Source organism: Anticarsia gemmatalis, chromosome 18, assembly GCF_050436995.1.
Source record: "Anticarsia gemmatalis isolate Benzon Research Colony breed Stoneville strain chromosome 18, ilAntGemm2 primary, whole genome shotgun sequence".
Taxonomy (NCBI): domain Eukaryota; kingdom Metazoa; phylum Arthropoda; class Insecta; order Lepidoptera; family Erebidae; genus Anticarsia; species Anticarsia gemmatalis.
The window spans coordinates 2,378,335-2,403,098 of NC_134762.1; the positions used below are offsets into that span (position 1 = coordinate 2,378,335).

General features: G+C 35.4%; 1 protein-coding gene across 1 annotated transcript; it reads left to right on the forward strand.

The window, feature by feature from the left end:
• The first annotated feature begins 95 nt into the window (after positions 1–95).
• LOC142980582 (transmembrane protein 53-like) lies at positions 96–23,551 on the forward strand. The gene is made up of 8 exons (XM_076126044.1): positions 96–252; positions 4,346–4,429; positions 12,337–12,479; positions 16,314–16,479; positions 16,975–17,105; positions 18,519–18,656; positions 21,665–21,842; positions 22,500–23,551. Exons 2-8 carry the CDS (start codon positions 4,355–4,357, stop codon positions 22,638–22,640), a joined length of 972 nt encoding a protein of 323 aa, XP_075982159.1. The 5' UTR covers positions 96–252; positions 4,346–4,354; the 3' UTR covers positions 22,641–23,551.
• Positions 23,552–24,764: the final 1,213 nt, after the last annotated feature.

Genomic DNA, 24,764 nt, shown 5'->3' on the forward strand with positions numbered 1-24,764 from the left:
ATAAATTAAATCTCCATAAGTCTTATCTAAAAGTTATATTCGTATCAAGTCGTACTAAGTTTCTGAACCGTGCCGTCTCATTAGATCTCATTTCGTTTGTTCCGTTCCGGCCGTCAAATCACGCACTTGATGCGTGTATGCTATTTCAGTGAAATATTGTATGTAGTTTTTGTAGTGGTAATTGTGGAGAATAGTGAAATTTAAGTTCAAAGTTCTTTCGCTTCATTAATACTCAGCAGATAGTAATTTCCGGTAAGTTGTGTGAGTTTACTACATCAATTAAAATAAGTGTTTGAATAAATTCCATTTCCATTCGAAACCTACGATAACGCGTCGGAATATTAATATAGAATTATAGATTTCTAGTTTAATATATAAGTTTCCTGTGCATTGCAATAATAGTTTAAAATGTTAACTGTTATTTTCATATTAATCATGGGTTACTAGATAATGTAGGTAATTACTACTCTTGTGTGTAACTGTACATTACAAATCACCGGCGATTCTAAGTTTAATATTCTTCTAATTACAATAATTGGATCACTTATGTATATGTTAACAATTTTATACATAAATGATATTTAAGAAAAAAAAAACAATTATCCTTTCTGTATAAATTTAGGGAAATATTCTGTTAATATATTTTATGATTACAAAAAATATCTACTCTTTCGGGGCACAATTTTTTTTTTTATTTCAATCATTATTCAGGATAATAAAATCATTAGGTTCCTATAATACTAAACACAGAAAAAATAAACTATGATATTTTTATGCACTCTTGCGGACCATAGTCACTTTAAAAAAAAGAAAATAGCTATCTAATAATCTAATACCTTTTTATTTCTAGTACTATCTTCATACTGATCTAAAATGATCTGTCCTTGATACTATTTGTGTGATGGACAGTTACATGTTTGGCATCAATTTTCATTTACTATGTTACTGGCCACTTTCTACAACATGGATATAAATAATTTTTATTTCTATGTGATGTTTTTTGTTGTGTGTATTTTTTTCAATATTGTTACATATTATTATGTTTTAAATTGTAAACAAACCCGGTAAAATTTAATGGTGTGATAGATCTTATACCCAGAATATGCAGGCAAATCCTATGACTACTACAAGAGCTTTTTAGCAATCTTTGTAAATTAAATATATTTTGAGGATTTTAAATATTGTACTTATAACTATAAGGAATTTATGTAATAAAGGGTATTTGAATTTGAAATATGAAGTGCAGTAACTCAATTAATAGTTATTACATACAAAGTCTTAATAAACTAAAGAGTCTGTGCATAGCATTGGAAACATTCTCCAATATTTGCCAATGTTGGTATGTTTTTTTTAATCATGTGGTCTATCAACCTATTGGTTATTTGAATAAACTGTAGAGATGTTGTTTACTAATGATAAAGTGTGGTACGGGACATACAGGTTTGGAAGGAAAGAGGGGAAACCTTTGCCCAGCTGTGGGACACATAAAGGTGTAATAAAAAATAATAAATAATATACATATTGTAAAGTCTACATGATAACTTTTTCAGTTACATGTAACATTACCATTACAGTTGCATAATTGATAAGAGATGCATTAATTGCATTGGTTCAAAGTCCAGATAAAATGATTCAACTTTACTTTATTTAGCTTTATTGTCTCAATTGCAATTCATAATAGATAAAGTATTAAATACTAGCTTCTGGCCACCGCTACTAAGCTGTGTTTTTCTGTGTGATTCTCCTGGATAAAAAGTATCCTATATGTTAAGCTGGGTTATAAATTATCTGTGTATCAAATTCGTCATGGAGTCAAGGCCTAACCTCTCTCCTGTTTGGGAGAAGACCCTATCCCAGCAGTGAGACATAATTTTTTTTTTATAAAATATTACCTGAACAAAGAAATGAAATCATCGTCAAGTAGACTATGAATGTATCTGTGATAAGCCGCGTCTGCCCGCGGGTCAAAGATCAGCGAGTCAGCATGCCTCCTTATTGTTTTACAACTACTATTTAACTTTACATACTCATTTGAAAATATTCACCTATTTTATACGATGACTACGCAATACGCATTTGTAATTACGCTTTTTTGTTATTGTAAAATCGTCTGATATAGATTTTGTAGCTGATTAGTTAATCCTTCCTCTAGTATGTACTAAGATGCACGATAAGTCTCATGCGTGGAGATAATTAAAAGATTATAGGTATGTTATTTATTGCCCGACGTTTCAACCGAGTTACACCGGTCGTAGTCACGTACAAAATCGAAATCGAATTGAAGTCGTTCCTCTATTAAGTAAAGTCTTTGTTGAAAAGTCATTTTAAGTTCCGGTATCAATTGATAGCCGAGTGGTATAAGTTGACACCTCCCACGCCAGTGGTCGCAGGTTCGAACCCGAGGCAACACACCAATGACTTTTCGAAGTTATGTGTGTATTAGAAATAATTATCACATGCTCCAACGGTGAAGGAAAACATCGTGAGGAAACCTTGCATGCCTAAAATTTGTTTAATACATTTATTGAGGGCATGCAAAGTCCCCAACCCGCACTTGGCCAGCGTGGTGGACTAAAGGCCTAAACCCTCCCTCATTACGGGAGGAGACCCTTGCCCAGCAGTGGGACAGTAACGGGTTACATTTATTATCAATTTATACCTATGTCTTATCTATAGTATGGAAGAGTATACCATAAATGAGTTATTAATAAATTTACCTCGTCGCGTAATGTCTAGCCGCAAGCTTAACTACCAAGTGCGTAATAAACATGAATCGACATCAATTTGTCTGCACAATATTTAAAACAGTACAAAAAATGCGTAGTTTAGTAAAAACTGATAAGGCACGTTTTTCTTCAAACTTAGATATAATATTGTAAGTTATAAAGTCACAACGTAATATTATGATGCAACGGGTATTAAATGCGATCCAAAATTACAGGTTACGAGACTATTTTCGTTGCCTTGATGTGTACAAGTCACGAGAGTTTGAAATCGTAAACTTACAACACTTTATTTGGTTACCATAGTACAAACTCTGCTAAGTTTGGAATCAAATGTCCAATGATATTACTTATTTACTAGCTGACCCGCGCAAATTCACTTGCGTCACATTACAAAAGAATGGGTCGTAATTTTCCCCCGTTTTTGTAACATTTTTCGTTGCTACTCCGCTCCTATTGGCCGTAGCGTTAGTATCTATACTAATCTATACTAATATTATAATTATAAAGCTGAAGAGTTTGTTTATTTGAACGCGCTAATCTCTGGAGCTGCTGGTCCGATTTGATAAATTATTTCAGTGTTAGATAGTCCATTTATCGAGGAAGGCTATAGACTATATATCATCACGCTACGACCAATAGGAGCAGAGTAGCAGTGAAAAATGTTACAAAAACGGGGAAAATGTTGACCCATTCTCTATTATGTGACGCAAGCGAAGTTGCGCGGGTCAGCTAGTCTATACTAATATTATAAAGCTGAAGAGTTTGTTTGTTTGTTTGTTTGAACGCGCTAATCTCAGGAACTACTGGTCCGATTTGAAAAAACATTTCAGTGTTAGATAGCCCATTTATCGAGGAAGGTTATAGGCTATATATGATCACGCTACTACCAATAGGAGCATCGAGTACCAGTAAAAAATGTTTCGAAAACGGGGAAAATTATTGAAGATATATCTAAAATGCACGTTGCATGTTATGTATGTAAGTGGCTAGCCCCTGGTTTCTGAGTACATTTAGCGGTAGTTTATCTATTCAATAGCGTTTTTTTATATGAGTCTTGACACTATTGAATAGATAAACTACCGCTAAAGGTACCTCAGAAACCAGAGGTAGGTCAAATATAAGCGCTTGTAGTTATAGTTTTTCATAGTCATTTACACTCATGATTCATTAACGTGGTGGACTACGTTCAATGCGCACGCGACCCATATCTAATCTTTCCTTCAAATTATCTGTCTGCACGTGTGTGACTGCCAGAAAACTAGGATTGATAATTAAATCGTGACGTTACAATTGATTTATAATCAGATAATGTACGGGAACCCTTTGAAAAGATATGTAACGAGGAAAACCGGTCCCTAGAAATGAGTCACCTATTTTATTAAATTAAGAGAAGTTACAAATTAAGTAACATTTTTTGCTCTTGCAATGTTCATATGCATTTGACTGCAACTAGACCTTTTTGTGACGAAGTTAATGGACCTAATCCTGGTTTGGTACATTTTGGTGTCAGTTCGTAGCGACTAAATTCAAAGCGGCTTTATTGTGTATCCAAATGTGCGTATATTATTATAATCATCGTCGTCTAACGTTTGTCTCATCCTCAAATATATTTGTTACAGGTAGTGAAAATGAGTGCGTTGAAAAATGCTGTATCGCTCGCCGTGAAATCCAGCAAAGGTGGTCTACGAGGCAATGGGAAATTCGTAAGTTTATTTTATTATTTTAACTGCAATCATCAACTTCAAGCATTCCTTTAAAAAACTGAGGCTGAGAAATCATGATAACACTCTTTTTTATGTTATCGTATGGTTAGTAGTCAACCTAGTGTCATAATTGTTCAAGCCTTTGACCTCTGAAAGGCCTTTGACATAGCTTAACGACTGTTATCAAGTGTTATCTTAATTGATAACAACCGGGACCGACGTGCCCTTCGAAGCACGAAGATGCTCGGTCTAAACACCACTATACAGTCACTCATCCATGAGCGCGACTAACTATGAGCGCCTCAACACTCTTAATAGTACTGTTGAAGCTGTACAAGCTTCAATAATATTAATAGAATTGTCTCGATCGGGAATCGAATTTTCCAGAGCCGTGACACATTATTATGTACTTATTATGTAACCTTTACGTATACCGTAGACATAATATTATGGGAACAATTTGCGAGAATATTGATTGTCCTTCAACCCATTGTTTTAGATTGTTGATAAATTATCATCACTCACAACTATCGTCTACAATAATATTATTGTTTAGACATAAACTAACTACTTAAAAACTTATTACTTACTTATTTATTATCACTTGCTCTAACTGTGAAGGAAAACATCGTGATAAAACCTTGCTTAACCCCTCTCTCGATTGGGAGAAGACCCTTCCCCGGGGGTGGGACGTTGAAAAAAACAAAAATCTATTTGTGATTAAACGGGTAACATTTTCTGAATCTGGCAAGGCGATGATTTTGAAAATGTCTACTTTGACGAAAGTCTGAGAAAATTAACAGATTCTTTCGAGTTCCATTTCAACGTATCTAGTATAAATAACAAGTTCTAAAGCTTAAGATGTGAAGTATCAAAGACCAAAAATACCCAATCAGTCCATTACATCTATATGACGATATGAGCAACTATTCGGTATCTTCATAGCAGCAAACTTTTCTCTCATGCACATAATGATAACCTTACATTGTCGACACATACCGATCAATGATTGACCAATAGAAGAGCTCTGTACCAAGTGTACGGAGGCAATTAAGACTCGTTTCTACAATTACACAATCGCACATCGTATATCTCACATTGGGAAGAATTGTACAATTTTGACTTCACCGATAGTGTAGTAGTACACCGTAGTCATAATATTGCTTCAAAAAAATCAGGAACATGATTAAAAGACAGTATCCTTTCTTTAATAAAAATGTTTGGTCTTCAAAGCTCAGAATTGCTACTAAAGGATGGCAAGGGCCCACGATCTGAGTGAGAGTGCCTCTGACCTAATACAGCTACGGGGGTCCTGAATCCTATCTTAACATGTTCATATCTACTATATAAAACAATATTTTTGACACGATTAACTCACGAGAATCAGAGATTAACTACTGGGTGCCCATATGCTTTTAGCACTGGCTGCTTTAGCGCTATCCAATCAAATAGGTAAAGATGTTTTACAATCGCATCATTTCTGAAATTTTGTTTCTGCGTCTGTAAACGTTTAACGTTTCAACGTTTTACTTCTAGCCTCTCTGATCTCCGCTACACGCGAACGGCACAAAAACAAACGACTACCTAATACCTACTTCTTTGTCCTGGCGCTATTTCCAAGGGTATCCTACTATTCTTTGTCTAGATATAATAAAATAATTAGTAGTCACCGCGGCGCGGTAATCGCATCGCGCGTGCTTTAGGACGAGTCCCTAGATTCTATTTTTGTTTACACTCTGTCCTTGCCGTAGTACAGAATCGCACCTACAGTTTCTTTGTCTTAAGGGTTCCAATTTCTCATGCTGTCTTGTATAATTCGCAACTAACAATTCTTTACGTCGATTTTTTACGTCTCATATGTAGTTTCTTTTTATAGAAGTGCATCGAATTATTATGTTCTCTGATGCATGGATGTATCTTGTTATATAGCAGTACCTATAAATAATTGCATAATTTCCTACGTACAATAGTAGATTGCCCTGTAAAGAATAGGTTGAATTTACAATTAGATCTAGAAAATATTATTTGTACAAGCCCAATTTGTTCATTGTTCGTTATAAGTGAAAAAGACCAATGGGTGGAGGATTAGAAGACAAGCAAAAAGCTGTTCTGCAGAATATCAAGGATTAAGTGGGAACAAATTATAAAAATCTATTAATCCCTTTTCAGAGCACATCTGGATAAAAATCTAGACTTTTCCATAACCTTGACACATAAATCATTTCTTAGTTCACAACACAGCTAGACATAAACCGGTACTAAAATAGTTAGAACGCAACAAAGTGGGACCTATCAACTGCGTACATAGATACATACAAGTAGATAAGTTTCCGTATTAATGTGTGTGCACTTGGCAACTGCGCTTGTGACGTCACGGTCACGTGGCGATGCAATGAGCACGCAAAGAGTACACCATAGAATAGTATCACGATTTGTGTTGATATGTGTTGAACTGATAGCTAACTACTATGTTACTGATAGCTATTTTATTTCTATAGAACGAAAAATTACGATCTTTAAAGACAGTTTGAAGACAGATAAGTGTCTAATAACCTAACTGATAGTTTCCAGAGGAAAAGCGGCCATGAAAATTACGTAGGAAATGGTTTTTTTTTATGAAAAACTTCATTAAAAACCGTACCCATATGCATTTTTTTCTCCAGAAACATGTGTCGTTTATTCTTAATATCCGACTTCCCTTTATAAGCTAAGTATTCTAAATATAGCGTATGTCTCTCCTGTATAGTAATTTGAATGCACACACAAAGGTTTCTTGAGATAGGTCACGATCATAACTATTCTAAGACCAATTCTAGAAATAATTGTTACCCTTTGACATGACTCTTAGACTAACGTGTAACACTATTTTCAACTTTAATACTCGGTGTTTAAACCCGACTAATTTTAGTAAGTCGAATAGGTTTTTGAAATCATTTGTCCAAGTTGATACCTGTCTATCAATGTCTGTGTCAAAATCTCTTAAAGATGAAAATATAATATCTTATGAACTTTAGTTTCAATAGTAAAAGATTGCGGAAATAGGTTTCTAATCCAGTTTTAGTCGTAGTGCGTGTGCGCACAACATGTTTACAAATAATAAATATTACTGGCAGAAGGTGAGTAAATAATATGCACTTATTGCGTCATCCTTGTCGTGGGCAATCACCTCATATCATAGGTTAAGTGTATAATAATACCGTGAACGTGAAAATGTCTAAGAATTAATAAAACTACCTTTGATATCTTATGGGAGAGATGATTAGAAAGATGAAAGATGTTCGTATGAACATAGAATTATTCTTCACATTAAACTCTTGTGTAATTATTTTAAAAATTAAGTATTATTAGTTTCCCTAAGTCTTTTTACAAGTGCCAGTAAACGATAGTTCTGGTGTTTAATTGAAGTGGGCTTGATTCTACAATCGGCCGTACTTTGCTCCTAGGTTTCTTGTTTTAGTTTTCTTTCTCATACCTGCTTGCAGACAAAGTTATTTGGCGCCCAATATACCTACCTACATTATTCTCAACATTCCAACCAGATTTTTAGTCCTATTATCGCGGCCGATGTAAATTGCTTCAATCAGTCAAAAGTACCTTATTTCTTATCGCAAATCAGCATCTCATGAAGTCGTGTTATATTAAAAGGTAATTCATACAGTAGTCGTAAAACCGTAGAAATACAAACGTACTACAATCTACGTGTTTCGCCGGCCGGCCACGTGGGTGCGTGGAAAATGCCGGCAGCCGGCGCGCGGCGCGGCCACAACAAAGTTACCAGACTTACCAGCCATTTCTATCGAGAGCCAACACGATTTGGCCGAGTGATATGCGCCACGCATTCTCGTGCTCGTTGCTAGGAAATAAATTAATCGGTTTGATCTGGACATTACTGGTTTTTTATTTGAGTTTCTCATAAGTCAATAGGTCAGTGGCGTATTGAAATTTATAGACCGGCGCCGGCACTTTTATGTAGGACTTTGTAGGAGCATTTTGTTCGTAAACTTTTGCATTGTTTTATTGTATCTACAGTCAATACTGATAAGATAAATAATATAAAATGCGTTTTGTTATAACAGCTTGTGCAACTTGCTCCTAATCGTTCAAGCAAATCGAAGCAAAAATGATGATTGCATTCAAGCGTTTAAAAAAAAATTAAAGGACCTGTATTAGAACTAAAATTAAGCTAAGAAATTGGTATTTTACCGACTTCAAAAAAGGAGGAGCTTCTTAATTCGACTGTATTATTATACGTCTGCACTTCCTATTATTTTCCGAAACAACCAGCTATTTAATTTAAGTCTATGTGAGTATAGGCCATGTACTGTAGCATATTGCTTCAGTATGTGACAATTTCCTAACTCACTTTATCAATAGACACAGTCTTGCGAAACGTAGGCGAGATACAAAGTCCATTTCGTGTCCATTCTCGGGGAACATCGGTCTCTTCCGTGGATCTTAAAGATATGACCACAATTGTAACCTAGATTTATGAGTGCAGTGTAGTGTGGACAGTTTATTGTCCATTCACTGTGAATAAAGTGCACAATATCGTTTGTAGAATGCGCGTTTGCATCCTAAGGTTCATAATAATAGCCGGGTATCGACTTGGTACTCTTTGGTAGCACTTTTTTTTAACTCATTACTGTCCCACTGCTGGACAAGGGTTTCCTCCCGAAATGAGCTTAGACCTTGAGACCACCTCGATCTTCAATGGTTTGGCAGCTTTGCATACTCTCAGAAGCTGAAAACTATTAATACGAACCCTATACGAATACAAAATAATGGGTCTATCCCACTAGTCCCGTTGATAATGGCGATCCACACGTAGCTTCGGGTCTAGTTGTACTTTTTATCCATTGACAGCTCAGTTTATATGTAGAAACCACAGGTGCCTATTTTAATCCTTCAGTAGATGTATTTTAAAAACACAGTAAGTATATAATTACCAGACACCATACATTCAAGTTCACCAGTAAATGACATCAACAAACGATGATTTCCGCTTATCATCAAATGCAGTCATTCCGACAATACCGCTATACAAAACAACTTAGTTCCTCTGATCTGCTCTAAAATGCAATATGCGTCACATTATATATACTCACTGTAAGTCTAGTAATGTATACAACAGCTTAATTCAAGGTTAATTCGCCGGTCGGGCAAAACTAGATGTTAATTTGAAGCCTTAAGTTTGGTGGAATGTAAATAGTGAAATGCGTAATCTCATACAACCCTGCTTACGTCTTCGAGTGTTACTAGAATGATATTTTAAATATAAAAAATAATTACAGCCTCTTAATGACAAGACATTTAATTAATGTTGAACAGGTGTAAAATAAAAACGTCTGCGAACCGATTATTTATTGCCTATTGTAAAAAAGTGATGTCTATTATATGCAGTTTTTATTATTTATTAAAATAATGCTTCCGGACAGATAAATCCATCTTCAAGACAAGACCTTCTACCAAATAAAAAAAAAATATTAAAAAAATTGTAACTAGAAGAGACTTCATACGCAAATCTTACCAGTCTTACGTCTACCGACTATCACTGTGATAGTCGGTAGACTAAGGTCTTGTCTTGTCCTTAGGTTAATTAATTTTGAAACTATCTATATAAATAAAAATGAATGCGCATAACTTTTGAACAACTAAACTACTTTGGATAGTTCAATTTTTTATGTATAGTAACTGTATGATATTAACATATATTGTATGATAGTAACTGTCAGGACAAGGTTTGTACGGGATCGATAGGATCAAAAATTCCCACGAGAATAGAATCAACGGGATAGAATTGTACTACAGCTGGACGAACCAGGGCAACCTCCTAGTACACCATATTTATTTACGTTTAAATATTTTTTTTTATTGGTGTTCTGCTCCTATTGGTCGTAGCGTGATGATATATAGCAATAAATATCAAACCGGACCAGTAGTAGATTAGCGCGTTCAAACAAACAAAGAAACAAACTCTTCAGCTTTATAATATTAGTATAGATATGTCTCTGATCTACCCCTATGGGAAGAAGGCGTGATTTTATGTATGTAATGTTAGTATACCTCCGTCCGCCAGCCGCGAACTCTCCATAAAAGGCTCTCTTCTAAGTTGTTGGACGACAGTGGCTTTCTCGTCGAAGTCAAAGCATGATTGAAACTCTACAACAGATTCCTTTAACCACAATCAATATTGAAATATAAGAGATCCATTTATAATCGCTTCAGTAGATAAACATTAATGATTCATATTATCAGCCGGCGAGCACGTGGGTTTTTTATCGGCTCGCACTTGACCGGCGGGCTGACATTGAACTTGTATTTGCACTGTAGTGGAGCGGAGTTACGTGACCAATTACTTTCAGTGTATTGTTTGTATGCAGGCTAAGGCTAGGCTAAGCTAGGCTACATTTCGCTGAGGAATTTTCGTTCTTTTCTATATCTTCTGCGATGAATTGTAACGTAAAGAATGCAGGTGGGATTTGGGTTGACCGTTGTCTGGCCATATCTTAATGAAGAGATTACCTTCTGGTGCATTATGGGATTGCACACCTGATCGTTTTAGTGACTGCTAGCGGTACAGGAGAATCCCGCAAGCCGTACGTTTCAATAGCTTTGTCAAAGTCAAAGTCAAGTCAAGTTAATTTTTGCAAGCCATATCCCATGTTTTTAGATTTCTGCAAGAAAGAAATTCATACAGCATCAATAAGATTGGTTACAGTGAATCTGTAGTTGGTTCTCTCTTGTTTAAAACTTAGTGAATTAAACATATTTATTTTAATCGATTCTAATATACTCTAATGATTACTAACCATTAGTATTTGACCTGGATAAATAAATTTTCCTGAAAATGAATGTTGAAATTATTCATCATTGGAAATTGACAGTTTAAATATTACCAAAATAAATCAAAACGCAACTGAATACTAATCTATTTCTTTATATAGGTATGCTAGTAATTTTACCACCTATGTAATTTATATTTCCGTTTTGTAAATCAAAACATATTTACTCAAATTGGCTACCAATAGTGGCAATAAACGCCTGATATTGAGCAACACATTATGTATTGGCCTCCAATTTATTGACTCATTGAGACAGTTAGGAACATTATTGGCAATAGTTTTAACTGCTAGGCAATACACAGTTGTATGTGTGTTTCTGTATTTTTCAAGTCTTAGTAATCACCAGACGAAGAATCAGCGAAGTCCATTTAAGGATTTCAAACTGTAGCCAAATTAATAGCTAAGTGATTACTTAGCTATTAATTTGGCTACAGTTTGTGTTTTGTAAACATCAAATCAACTCAAAAGGAGGCGCCCATAGCCAGTTGCGCTCACAGGTCGGTAAACGATCTGTGAGTTAAGCAACCGATGGCGCGGTCATTCCATAGATGGGTGACCGCATAGTGGTATTTGAGCTGGGCGTCTCCGTGCTTCGGAGGGCACGTAAAAAGTCGGTCCCGGCTGTTGCCTACTAAGATAACAGTCGTTAAGCCATGTCAAAGGCCTCTCGAGCGGCTTGAACAACTTTGACACTAGGTTGTCCACTAACCATACGACAAACAAACAAACAACTCAAAAGAACGTTTAAGAAGCTGAACTTGGTGGTCATTTACTTGCAATCTATATTTTATCTTCAAGTCCGATATTATCGAAACCAGGATTTTGTTTTGAGTGACCTAAATTTTAATGCCCGATTTCTGAGGCACATTTAGCGGTAGTTTATGTATTCAAACTGTCATGTTTATATGAGCACAAACGTTATTGAATAGATAGACTACCGCTAAATGTATATTAGAAAACGGGGGTAAAACCCTTGTCGAGGTTAAGCTTGATTCTCTGTATACTCTAGTCAAGTCATTTACCTTTTTTTTCTGCTGGTCCTTCAAACTCTTCTTCCTTCCACAGGCCTCATTCCGTCCGCTCCTGTCTTGCGCGCCCGTGGCGATGGTGGGCCTCGACCGCGGCGCTCACACGCAAGACATCACCAAGAACATGCAGTACATCAGCAACGAGAAGGTCAAGCTAAAAGCCGATCCTAATACCTTGAAGTAAGTACCTATTGCAAACAAGATGAAGTTTTGTGGAAAAAGAAATAGAAGCATTTTTATAAGTTTCATAATTTACTTTTCAAATGCTTATTTTTGCCAAGACAAAACTCTCCATGTCTAAGACTGCTACTTAAAAAAGTCCACGTTTTCTTGGCGGTCAAATAAACGTAGTTGAAACAAAGATCCTTGGTCCACGACAGGCCACGGCTTGGCCACGAAATGGACTGCAACAGGCTTTTGGTAACGCCGTGGAGCCAGGCCATTTAGGGTCTAGGGGACTTTGGCCATCCCAAAATCATTAGTCTCACACTACTTCTATACAGACAGGGGCAAGTCTAAAGAGTTTCAAATATCCAAAATCAGCCATCGTTTTTAACTCAAATGTCTTCCTAAATCCTGGATCTGCTAATGAGTGAGGGCCAGTTCTTTTGTTAACTATCAACTAACCACTAGTTTAGGTCTTGTAGGTATTATTAGCCCGTCACGTGAACGACCTAACTCTTTAATTACTCAATGCAATTGGCTCGCTACCTCGTCTAGTTTAAGCTGTTTGTTTTTGTAAACTGACTCCAAGGTCACTTACTGTAGAGTACGGAAATGTAACTCATATAAGACTTTACCGCCGTTGGTTTTGATCTGGAAATCGTAGGTAAAACAGGATATGTATGTATTTTATTGCAGTTTCATTGCGATTAGGTAGGATAATAAAGATAAACGGAAGTACATAATTAGCTATAGGATATCGTAAGGATAGTATAGGTACTATGTTACATTGAATTATTCGCATGCTAGTGAATATGCAAAAGAGAAATACGGTCATAATCTTTTTCGTGTTTGTTAATTTATAGCGGATTTTTACTTTGACCAGAAAATACTTTATATATTTTTTTATTTACTGAATAAACAAGTCAATCAAATCGAATATAACAGTAGGCTCGCCACCTATTACAGGATACTAGCATTGATAATGACGAAACGTAGTTGTTTTATACACCTCCTGCCGCTGCACATTCGGGTAAAACAGGTGTGATAGGCATGTATCTAAGTCCAAAATCAAAGATGGATCACACAAAAAAACTGTATGGGCTAGTATAATATCACGCTTTTCTAGGCAATAGTAATGAGACCGCCACTAATCAGTACCCTTCACTGTACCTAGTTTCTAAACCACGTGAATGATATTATAAAACAATACGTCCGGTGTTTCGTCAGACAAAGATCAGGCCACAATGGCACACGTGATGCTGTCAGCCGTTACAGCTATTTATATCAATCTATACCTATCTAACTAATCAACGGTACACATTTATGTAGGCATTGTGACCTAACTTGTTAGACAATACATATGTATATGAATTCACGTCTTTTTCACATAGGGGAAGGCAGAGATCAAAGAATGCCGCTTAGTACGATCCTTATAAACTTCCCTTGGGTTATTTACATCCATACATCTAGTAATTTAAGACAATAATGCAAAGAATATGTTTTAAAGTTAGTGGATTTCATAGCGCAGTAGTTAAGGTGATCACTGCTCCTTAAGGTTGTTGATTCAATTACCAGTAAATATTAGTTATCCAGATAGTATCTGCGTGTAGGTTTTTTTAAATACTTCTGCCGTTAAAATAAGATGCATAATAATGAATGATTGCACATTTCGAAGTATATTTGAGTTTGTAAAATAACATTTAAAACCGAGAAGTAAACAGCTTATTTAAAGGAGAATGGGCACTCCTGGGCGGTCGGCGGCCATTAATGAAAGTAGTGTCAAATTAAAGTAATGATAACTAGGAACAACTTTTACTAAGAACGTTTCGCTGCAATCCTTTCAGGAAACAATATATTGACATGTAAATATAATGGAATTTCATAGAACAAATACAATTATTTCGTGTCTGTAATGCATTTAATGTTGTGTAATAACGTTACATCTTCTTATAACGATTGCAATGCCATCAAAATGAACAATAATCGTAACTCATATCTATCTATCATATGGTTCACCCAGTTTCAAAGTTGTTCAAGCCGCCCGAATGTTTTCTTAGTTGACAACAGTGTTGGGTCAATCAACTAATTTTTTCAATCAATTGATTAATCATGACTAATTTAGTCATGAATTATTTAGTCATGATTGAATTAATCATGAGTAAAAATAATAATCATAATCATGATTAAATAAATTAGTCATCAATCATTTAATGATTAAATGTATAATTTATTGTATTTTTGTATGATGATTAAACTAAAAAAATTAATTCAGGTGACATAATTTTAGTTTAATTGAACACATCTATAAAACTATAACTGATCACCACCTTAAGTTAACTGAAAGAAGATAATTCCATTATTTTTAAATTTTGATTTTCAAAACGCGTAGTTTTAAAAAGCAATTTAAATTATTTTAGACTAAATTAGCCCGAACTTATTTTTACAAATGTGTACCTGTGTAAATTAAAAAAAAAAATTAACTGATTCTGTTGTAAAACTAGCTTTAATTAAAAACCTGTGATTAACAAATCAACAGTCATGGAACGTGAAAAGCTTAGTTTTATTTAACTATTATTTTTAATCATGAAAATTTTAGTCATGATTGAATAACTAACACTAACACTAATTAATCATCAATCACGACTCATGATTGAATTTTTTTAGTCATTATTCATTAGTCATGAATAAATAATTTAATCTTAATCATCAATCATCAATCAAACTAAATTTTGCCCAACACTGGTTGACAACAACCGGGACCGACTTTTTACGTGCCCTCGGAAGCACGGAGAAGCTCAGTTCAAATACCACAATGCGGTCACCCATCTATAGAATGACCGCGCCAACGGTTGCTTAACCAACAGATTGTTTACCGACCAGTGAGCGCAACTGGCTATGAACGCCTCGTTTTTAAGCTGAGCATTCAAGACAGATAAGTCGTCTCAGTGAATATATTATAGAAGAGCAAGATGTTTATTTGTTACGATATTTATATATTTACATGTTATGATTGTTCGAATATTAATAATGTCTACATTTGTATGCAATAATATAAATAGTACTTTTTATTTAATCTCCGAATATAAGCCAAAAATATGTTTTTATACTATTAAAAGTGCTCAAAAACAAAAATGTATTTTGTTCGTCATATAAGTGCGTCGCGGCAATAAAACTTCTACACGGTAATTATAGGACTAAACTACATTAAAAAAACAAAAAATCAAGTTTGGCCGCGGATCGCCCAGGCTCCATACTATTTGCCCATTCTCCTTTAACGTGAAAGTTTTTGTTTTCTTACGTAAAGACGCAAAAAACCGTGTACACATTATTATAAACTAATACAGACAGATAGCAACCTACACTAACACGCAGTCACATAACTAGTAAACTTTTTACACTGGGAAATCTCTACGCGACCAAATACTCTGACAGAAGCTAGAAATAGGAACCATTTACTTGAAAATTTCATACTTCACAAATAAATCTACCTTCATGTACTAGATAAACGCGTGAACGCACCATATAATAATTACTTATATTTAGAAACAAATTAAATATTTAAAAATCTAGGGGGAAGGCCTTTGCTCAGCAGTGGGACACAGAAAGAGGCTAGACAGCCTCCCTGACGCAGTAGTTCAGGTCGCCACGCAGTATGGGTCGGGAGCTGGTGGGTTCGATTCCCACACGGAGCAATTATTTGTGCGATCCACAAATAACTGTCGGGTCTAATTGTGCTTTGTGTCCTTTGCTTGTATGTTTGTAAGTCCCCGCGTCACAGGAGCAATTCATAATCGTAGGGGAGTAGTCTTTTTTAGATAAAAAAAAATAACAAAACTCTCTTCCCTCCAGGCTAGACAAACGCGTGGACAAGCCTCTCTGCGTAATGATCAACTGGCTGCTGGCTCGTCAGAAGCACGTGATGAAGTACGCGACGCTGTACCTGGAGCAAGGGTTCGACGTGCTGTCCATCTCGTGCACGCCGTGGCAGCTCATGTGGCCGCTCAAGGGCTCCCAGGTTTGTACCCGGCCTGGTGATCGACTTGTCCGCTTGTGCTCTATGTTGTTCGTTCTCGTTTAAGATTGCCAAGGTTTGTAGTTACATCGTTCACTGTTAGATGTTGCTACAAATGTGATAGGTAATGAATGAAATACGTAATGAAGATGTACGTCTTAGTGTCAAGTTGCAGAAAAAAATATTGGCAAGTTAGTAGTCGTGTTAGTTTACACTTATCTGTCACTTCTAATGGTGTGTATGTTAAACGCTCATTAAAACTTCTGAAGCAACTTATTTATTGATAAATTTATATATTTGAAATATCTATTTATGTAAATATTTACATGTACATAGTGGCTCTTAAACATATTATAGACAGATTTAAATGTGTTTTTAGAATTGATGTGAGAACCATACTTTTGCTCTAAACTCTATATAAATTTTCTTTCTTTGTATAAACGAGACTTTCCTGTCTTTCGTACAAAACTTAAAAATGTTTCTCATTTTTCTACACAGTTGGTAGCCGGCGACATGATCAAGTTCATGGCGGCGAACGAGAACGATCAGCCGCTGGTGGTGCACGGCTTCTCTGTAGCCGGCTACATGTGGGGCGAGGTCTGCGTGCATGTCATGAACAATCCTGAACTGTGAGTATTTAAATACACCCTTGGACCCGAAAGGTCCTTAGAAGTTTTGTACAATTAAAAGGCAAATTGAAAGAGTGAAATTAAAAAAGAAGATAATCAAAATGTGGGGATTCTAGGTCCAATCACTGGTTTTCTTTATTCTTTAAGCAAGTTTTCCAACGCCACAGCTTTAGTCTACTTTTAACATGACTTCCGAAATACAGTTCAAAGGAGAATGGGCACTTCTGGGCGGTCGGCGGCCATTAATGAAAGTAGTGTCAAATTAAAGTAATGATAACTAGGAACAACTTTTACTAAGAACGTTTCATTGCAATCCTTTTAGGTAACAATATATTTACATGTAAATATAATAGAATTTTATAGAACATAATAACGATTATTTCGTGTCTGTAATGCATTGAACGTTGTGTAATAACGTTACATCTTCTTATAAACAACAACCGTAACAATATGAATAGACAAAGAGCAGCATTCCAACGTATCACCGGCGATCAGCCTTTTTTCGACGATTTTACTAATCTGTCAGAAGATGATGATGATGTATGAAGTGAAGTAAGCTCGTAGTTAGTATGCTATCTATCTATCTATTATATGGTTAACCTAGTGTCAAAGTTGTTCAAGCCACCCGAAAGGCCTTTAACATGGCTTAACGACTGTTATCTTAGTTGACAACAAACGGGACCGACATTTTACGTGCCCTCCGAAGCACAGAGACGCTCAGTTCAAATACCACTATGCGGTCACCCATCTATAGAATGACCGCGCCAACGCTGCTTAACCCACAGATCGTATACCGACCAGTGAGCGCAACTGGCTATGAACGCCTCGTTATTGAGCTGAGCATTCAAGACAGGCTTCTTCTAATAAGAAGAAGATCATGAACAACAGATAAGTCGTCTCAGTGAATATGTTATAGAAGAGCAAGATGTTTACTTCTTACGATATTTATATAATATTTACTTGTTATGATAGTTCGAATATTAATAATGTCTATATTTGTATGCAATATAAGAAATAGTACTTTTTATTTAATCTCCGAATATAAGCCAAAATATGTTTTATACTATTAAAAGTGCTCAAATACAAAAATGTATTTTATTCGTCATATAAGTGCGTCGCGGCAATAAAACTTCTACACAGTAATTATAGGACCAAACTACATTAAAAAATACCAAAATCAAGTTTGGCCGCGGATCGCCCAGGCTCCATACTATTTTGCCCATTCTCCTTTAAATCAGGCTTCATTTTTGTTCAATGCCAGACGAGGGTGGAAGGGGCGGCCGGCCCTGTGCATCTTTTCGGATGAGCCTGTGTGTTTAAAAATTCCCTTGATCCAATCTTGAACAATAGGACAGCTGAAATGGATAATATTTATATTGATTCGTACCCTAATTTTTTGTTCTCAATTTCCAGTTACCAGCCAGTAATGGACCGCGTGGTGGCCCAGGTGTGGGACTCCGCGGCGGACATCAGTGAGCTCACCATCGGAGTGCCCGCCGCCGTGTTCCCCAAGAACCAGATCATGCAGAAGACGCTCAGAGCTTATATGGAGTAAGTAATAAACACGTAGTAATAAATACATTATTAATATTATATTACTAAACTGCCTCTGTGGTGTGTCTGAAGTGTGTGCTACTGCCGCGCAGAGGTCTCGGCTTCGAATCCGGGATCAGGCAGACTTTTCTGATCTTTAATAGGCATTTGGTCGGTGACTTGTAGACTACCTTTAAACCAACGGAACATAAAATAGATACCAATGTTTAATAGTATGAGCGACAACTAAGCATTGTGTTGTAACATTAAACTTTAGAATTCTAGCTTCTAGAATTGTCTCAGCTTAATAACATGTTTTTCTCTATTTTCCTTCACGCACTTATCAACAAAAAGTGCGTGTTACAGAAAAAACTTAAATACTTAATCGCTCGATTAATGTCAATAAAACATTATCAAAAATAAAAGTGTCATTTGTAGGTCAAAGACTTTACTATCACTTAATCGTATTTAGGATACTGTTATCAGTTGCGCAATCGTTATCACTATCACTTCGACGCGTGGGAAACGTGTGGTAGATGCGGGAGATTTTATTTTATCAATGATTTATTTATTAGCACCGATTGTACTAAGTTAAGTTACGTTTTGAATAAACACGACAGTCTTTCGGCAATCAAGGAAAATAAATATTTTCTATAACTTAACATTTTTTTTTAAATTTCGCTTACATCAGATATATTTTTTTTTCATTTTAAAAAAGACAATTCCCGCACTAAGAACTGCTCTTGTGTCGCAGGGATTTTTAAAAGCATACAAACAACGGACACAAAGCACAACCAGACCCGAAACAATTTGTTTGTGGGTCGCATAAATAATTGAAGTGTGTAAAGTAAATATGCAATTAACAACCAATTCGTAACAGCTAATTTCAATTTAACCTTTAATTATTGAGCATTAAATTAATGTAAAAAATTACACTAGTAAAGTATTTAGCGAGTATAAGTTTGTATTGTACAACTCCTAATTTAAATAAAGATTGTATTCAATATTATTCTATTGAGCAAAAGTCTTTTTAGTATCAAAAAAAGTATCTTTAAGATATAAGATCAGGGGATATTCCGTCTATGGGGTTTAACCGTCTTTTTGAAATAATACTCGTTATAATCCAGTTGCAGCGTTTGTAGAATTGACGGTAAAAGTAGGGAAAGGAAGGTAGAAAGGCAGTACAATAGGGTTGACGACTAATTTTGCTTTTTTAGTCCATCTAGTAGATTGTGAAAAATAATTACTCACGTATTTATATTTTTTGTGCATAATCAAATTATTACATCGATACATTGAGTTGAAAAGTCGCGTGACGTCACGTTAGAGTATAAAATATACAGCACCGTGACGTCATTAACCCCAACTCCATAACTTAATGCTTGTTAAGTAAGTCACTTTATTGGTTTTTGATGAAAAAAAAATACGTGACTAATATTTTTAAATTTTCTGACTGGCGGACTAGTTATAATTTCTGTTCTGTTACCTTGGAAACATCCCTATTCTACAAACGCTGCAACTCGATTATAATACATTTCCATCGGAAGAAACCACAATGAAACCTCGTTTAATATCCCATAATGATAAATAACACAATATTGGTGTAGTCGCGCGATTGACCATCAAGGCCGCACGTGCCGGCCGGCGGCAATAAAAACGACCTGCTGTAAGAGTCAATGACCTACTGTTTAGGCGATTTTGTACATGTAGTTATATTATCTAAGAGAATATAAGTAGTAATAGATTTATGGTTGGTGAAGATTGAGTAAGATTGTTATTCAAATTATCTAAATAATAAATGTTGTAGGTTCCTATTGTTTTCGTTTAAACAGTAAATTATGATGTAGTTTGATAAATGCTAATTATTTAACGTAAAATTCAGAAAAAAGTTTGATAATTGTTATCAAACTTTAAACACTTTAAGCACATTTATAAATAACTTTCCGTTACCCTTTCTGTTGCTTTTCTAATTTTCCTGAATGCGTTAAAATCAAAACTATAGTTTTGAATAAAAGTAGAAAATTCTTTGCTAAATCTATGCCAAAAGTACCTAGGTATACTTTTTATAGAACTTCTTCAAAACAGAATTCTAGAAATTCAAAAGAGTGTAATTAAAGTAAATAAATCAATCAATACCTTATTAATAATGCAAACAAAATAAACTCATATACACAATAATTACAAAGTGCATGTTCCCTACAAAGTAACTATGTCACATTGATAACGAATATATCTAGTTTCCTAGGCTCACGACACATGACACACAGTACACAACACACTGATAATGCTCAATGCCAGACAGTTTATCTAACTTGTTCGTTATACAGTTGTGATATAAAAATGTTAAGATTCAGTATTGGACAGGTAGTATATTAATGAGAATTAGAGTCTTATTATAATTACGTAGAAACCTTAAAATAACCAAAAATTGAATGATCGATAACTCCTTATTTTAAAGTAAATTATCATATGAAAAGCTTACGTACCTGACAGACTTATTAGAAGAGGCGTAACCGCGTAAGCACTTGAATAACATATCCATGTAAAGATGTGTCTAGGGTAGACCAACCGAGCAGGAGCGGAACACAAAGCAGAGTATAATTATTGTTGCTTTACATGAACTTGTGCTATGCTCATGCTCGGCTCCTCTAGCGTAATTACCCACCTTAAGAGCTAATTATCCATACCATACCAATATAAATCCTCGGTGCGGCCATCACATATACTACCTCGCTGCTGGCCACAATGACAATTAACAATTGGGTATTTGACAACAGTCAAATCAGCTACTCTTTATGAAATGTTAAAAACACATTATAGAATAGAAATATAGTATAGTGACGTCACAATACCGTATTTTCGTTGGAATCAAATAATAAAAGGTTTCAGTCTGTAATAATTACAATTTCAACATTATTAACAAAAAAATAGCCTGAGCATTTTAGATTAACCTTTTACGAGTACAAGTGTAATAATTTTTCAGTAGTACCCAATTACTCACAATATCCTTTTATCTTTTACTCCAGATACCACATGAAGACATTCCACGAGGCGGCCACGTCGCACTACATCAGGTCGTCGCAGCTGTTCCACACGAACCTGTGCCGCGCGCCCGCGCTGTTCCTGTTGTCGCGCAGTGATCCCGTCGGAGCCGAGCGCAGCAATCGTAGCGTGCATGATAGCTGGGTCGAGATGGGCATTAAGGTATATAACACTTAGTTTTTTTATTAAATATGTGTGTTTAGGCTTGCCAAATGACAGAGCAGTCTAGAACTGTCCTGATATAATGCTTCTTGTGTATTCAGAAAAGGTCAGTAAGATTTGAGGCCTAATGCACGAAAAAGAACACCAAACGGGTCTTCTATTAAAATTTTGGGAAGAAAAAATCACATGATTTCCAAATATGTTAAAAACTAGTTCTGTTTGACCTAGTTACAAACTTAATATTATAAAGCAACGGGTCTTAAACGCGATTGAAAATTAAAGGTTTGGATACCTTATTTGTTCACCCAACTGATGACACCCGACTTTGTTTCGAATTACAAGGAGACGACGCAGCCACATCAGTCAGCCCGTGACCACGATCGATGTAATTCGATCGAAACGTCGGGTGAACAAATAGGGTATCCAAACCTTTAATTTTCAATCGCGTTTAAGACCCGTTGCATTATAATATTATGTGTACTAGTCACGAGAGTTTAAAAACGTTAATCACTTACGAACTGTTATAAACATTAATTATTGCTGGAGATTTTTTTTTCTCAAGAATTATATTTCGACATTTACCACACAGTTAAATATACTCCTATATACTTAAAACAAAAATTTTCCAAACTAATCAATCTAATTTCCTTTTTCCAGTGTACCTGGAAGTGCTGGGACAAATCCCCCCACGTGCAGCACTACACGCATCACCCCAAAGAATACGTAGCGGCCCTCTACCACCACCTCGACGCGTACGGCCTCGTCTCCCAGCCGGAGAAGATGCGCATGCGATTATAAACTCTCACTCCTTATATTAAGGTATATTCTCTATCTGTTCATAGTTGGGTCTTTCGGATGTCATGTAGTTTTGAAGTATTTTGTTAGTATACCCTCAATAAGAGATGTATGGGGGAGCTAAAACGGACTCCATAGATTTAACTGATTTTCAACTTACAAGAAAATATACTGGTAATTTTTCTTCTCTCTCAAAATTGTTATTGTATAATGGAAAAAATTAAGTTATGTATCTCTTATGTGATGAGGGTTGATCCCGTAGAATGCAAAATTGAATGACCAATGTATTGATCGGAACAATCATGGGTATATTTACTAACTTGCAACGCAACGGCTAGTTTCAATATCATAACTTTAGTAAGGGATGGAATTGTCTTGAAATATTACAGATGTTATCTAGTAGTTCCAAGATATGTTATTGAAACCGGACGTTACCTATCTATTACTTAAATAAATTTTAAACTATTTCACAGACTTAGCCCGTGCCTTATTACCGTAACTTTTAAACGAATAAATACTTTCCAATCGTTATTTCTAATAACTATTCTTTGAACGTATTTTTTCTTTATATATTTTCGAAATAAACTTATCGACACGAAACCTAAACATTCATTTATAAAATCATTTTTATGGCAACACTATTTTGAGTGTTGCCAACATTTTATATTTAAGGGGTGATTTTTTTGGTTCGGGTCATTTACATTTTCGACAATTTTATTTTGTCATTTCCTATACAGTGTAAATGCGCCTTTATCATCGTCATGTATCGTATCATGTGAATCAGGCCTAAAGTATTAGAACCTATGAATTTATCATGTTTTAGTTTGTAAGATTTTTATATGATAGTGTTAGTTTAAGTATGCACTGTAGCTTAATATTATAGTAAAATACACTTTTCTAAATAATGCTTTTTATTTTGTACCTTTATTTTAATCTTCTTCTTCTTCTCGTATGATTAGTGGTCAACCTTGTGTCAAAGTTGTTCAAGTCGCCCTTTGGCGTAGGCCTTTGACATGGCTTAACGACTGTTATCGTAGTAGATAACAACCGGGACCAACTTTTAACGTGCCCTCCGAAGCACGGAGACGCCCAGTTCAAATACCACTATGCGGTCACCCATCTATGGAGTGACCGCGCCAAGGGCTGCTTAACCCACAGATCGTTTACCGACCGGTGTGCGTAACTGGCTATGGGCGCCTATCATATGTTAATAATAATATATGATAACAAAAACCATGTCTGAAAAAATCCTATTGTCTATCCTACAATATTATACATACAATAAATAGTAAAATTAATTATGTGTCATACTGAAACACATATTCTACATAAATGACCTAGTATTCTGGAAAACTAACTGAACTACAGGTTATAAACAGATTGTGTCCACGCAGACATAGACTTTTGTCCGAATATTAGTGTTGCCAATTCCGGGTTTTCTCTCTAACTCAAGCGATGAGTCATGGAGTTCCAGAAAACTCAAAAACCTCAATGACCTGTCTTTATACATACAAGTGGAACATAATCAAGTTAAATTTACAACTCGTACACAGATTGTATGGCCTCAAACTAATCGAAGCTTCAAAGAAAGCCATACGAAAGACTAAGGGTGCAGAATTCTTAAGTCATTGACTCTCTGATTACTTATAACATTATGTCTGTAAGTACCCAGGGGTTAGTGAGACAGAAGCGATGCACTTCGAAATATAATAATGTGAAACTTTTAAAGATTCATTTACTACTATTATGTGAAAATAGCACGAAAAAGTAGCGTTATAAATAAAGGTTTCTCGCTTCGACCGTTCCATATTCTATAGAATCGTGGATTTGATTCCCATTCCCACATGAAAAAAAGTGAAATGAATTTTAAGTTGTTATCATTAATTAATCTCTAGTTCCAGCGTGGAAATAATTAAGATAAAATAAAACTTATTCATTTTTCTCTTTTACTACAATGGCGTAAAAATCGCAGTACTATTTTCTACTACTAAAAAATACTAAAAATAGACTTCTACATTCTATACGAATACTGTCCTATATCCTTAACGACAGTTGACAACAGGAAGTCTATTTAACTCCTTTAACCCATAGGTACAACGACATTCCATCCTTCATGATCTAAGGACC

Bases quoted from the DNA above. Each gene is read 5' to 3' on its own strand.
- LOC142980582 (XM_076126044.1), top strand. From the start codon at position 4,355: ATGAGTGCGTTGAAAAATGCTGTATCGCTCGCCGTGAAATCCAGCAAA. The intron at 4,430-12,336 runs GTAAGTTTATTT...TTCCTTCCACAG, and splicing joins TACGAGGCAATGGGAAATTC to GCCTCATTCCGTCCGCTCCT. The intron at 17,106-18,518 runs GTGAGTATTTAA...CTCAATTTCCAG, and splicing joins GTCATGAACAATCCTGAACT to TTACCAGCCAGTAATGGACC.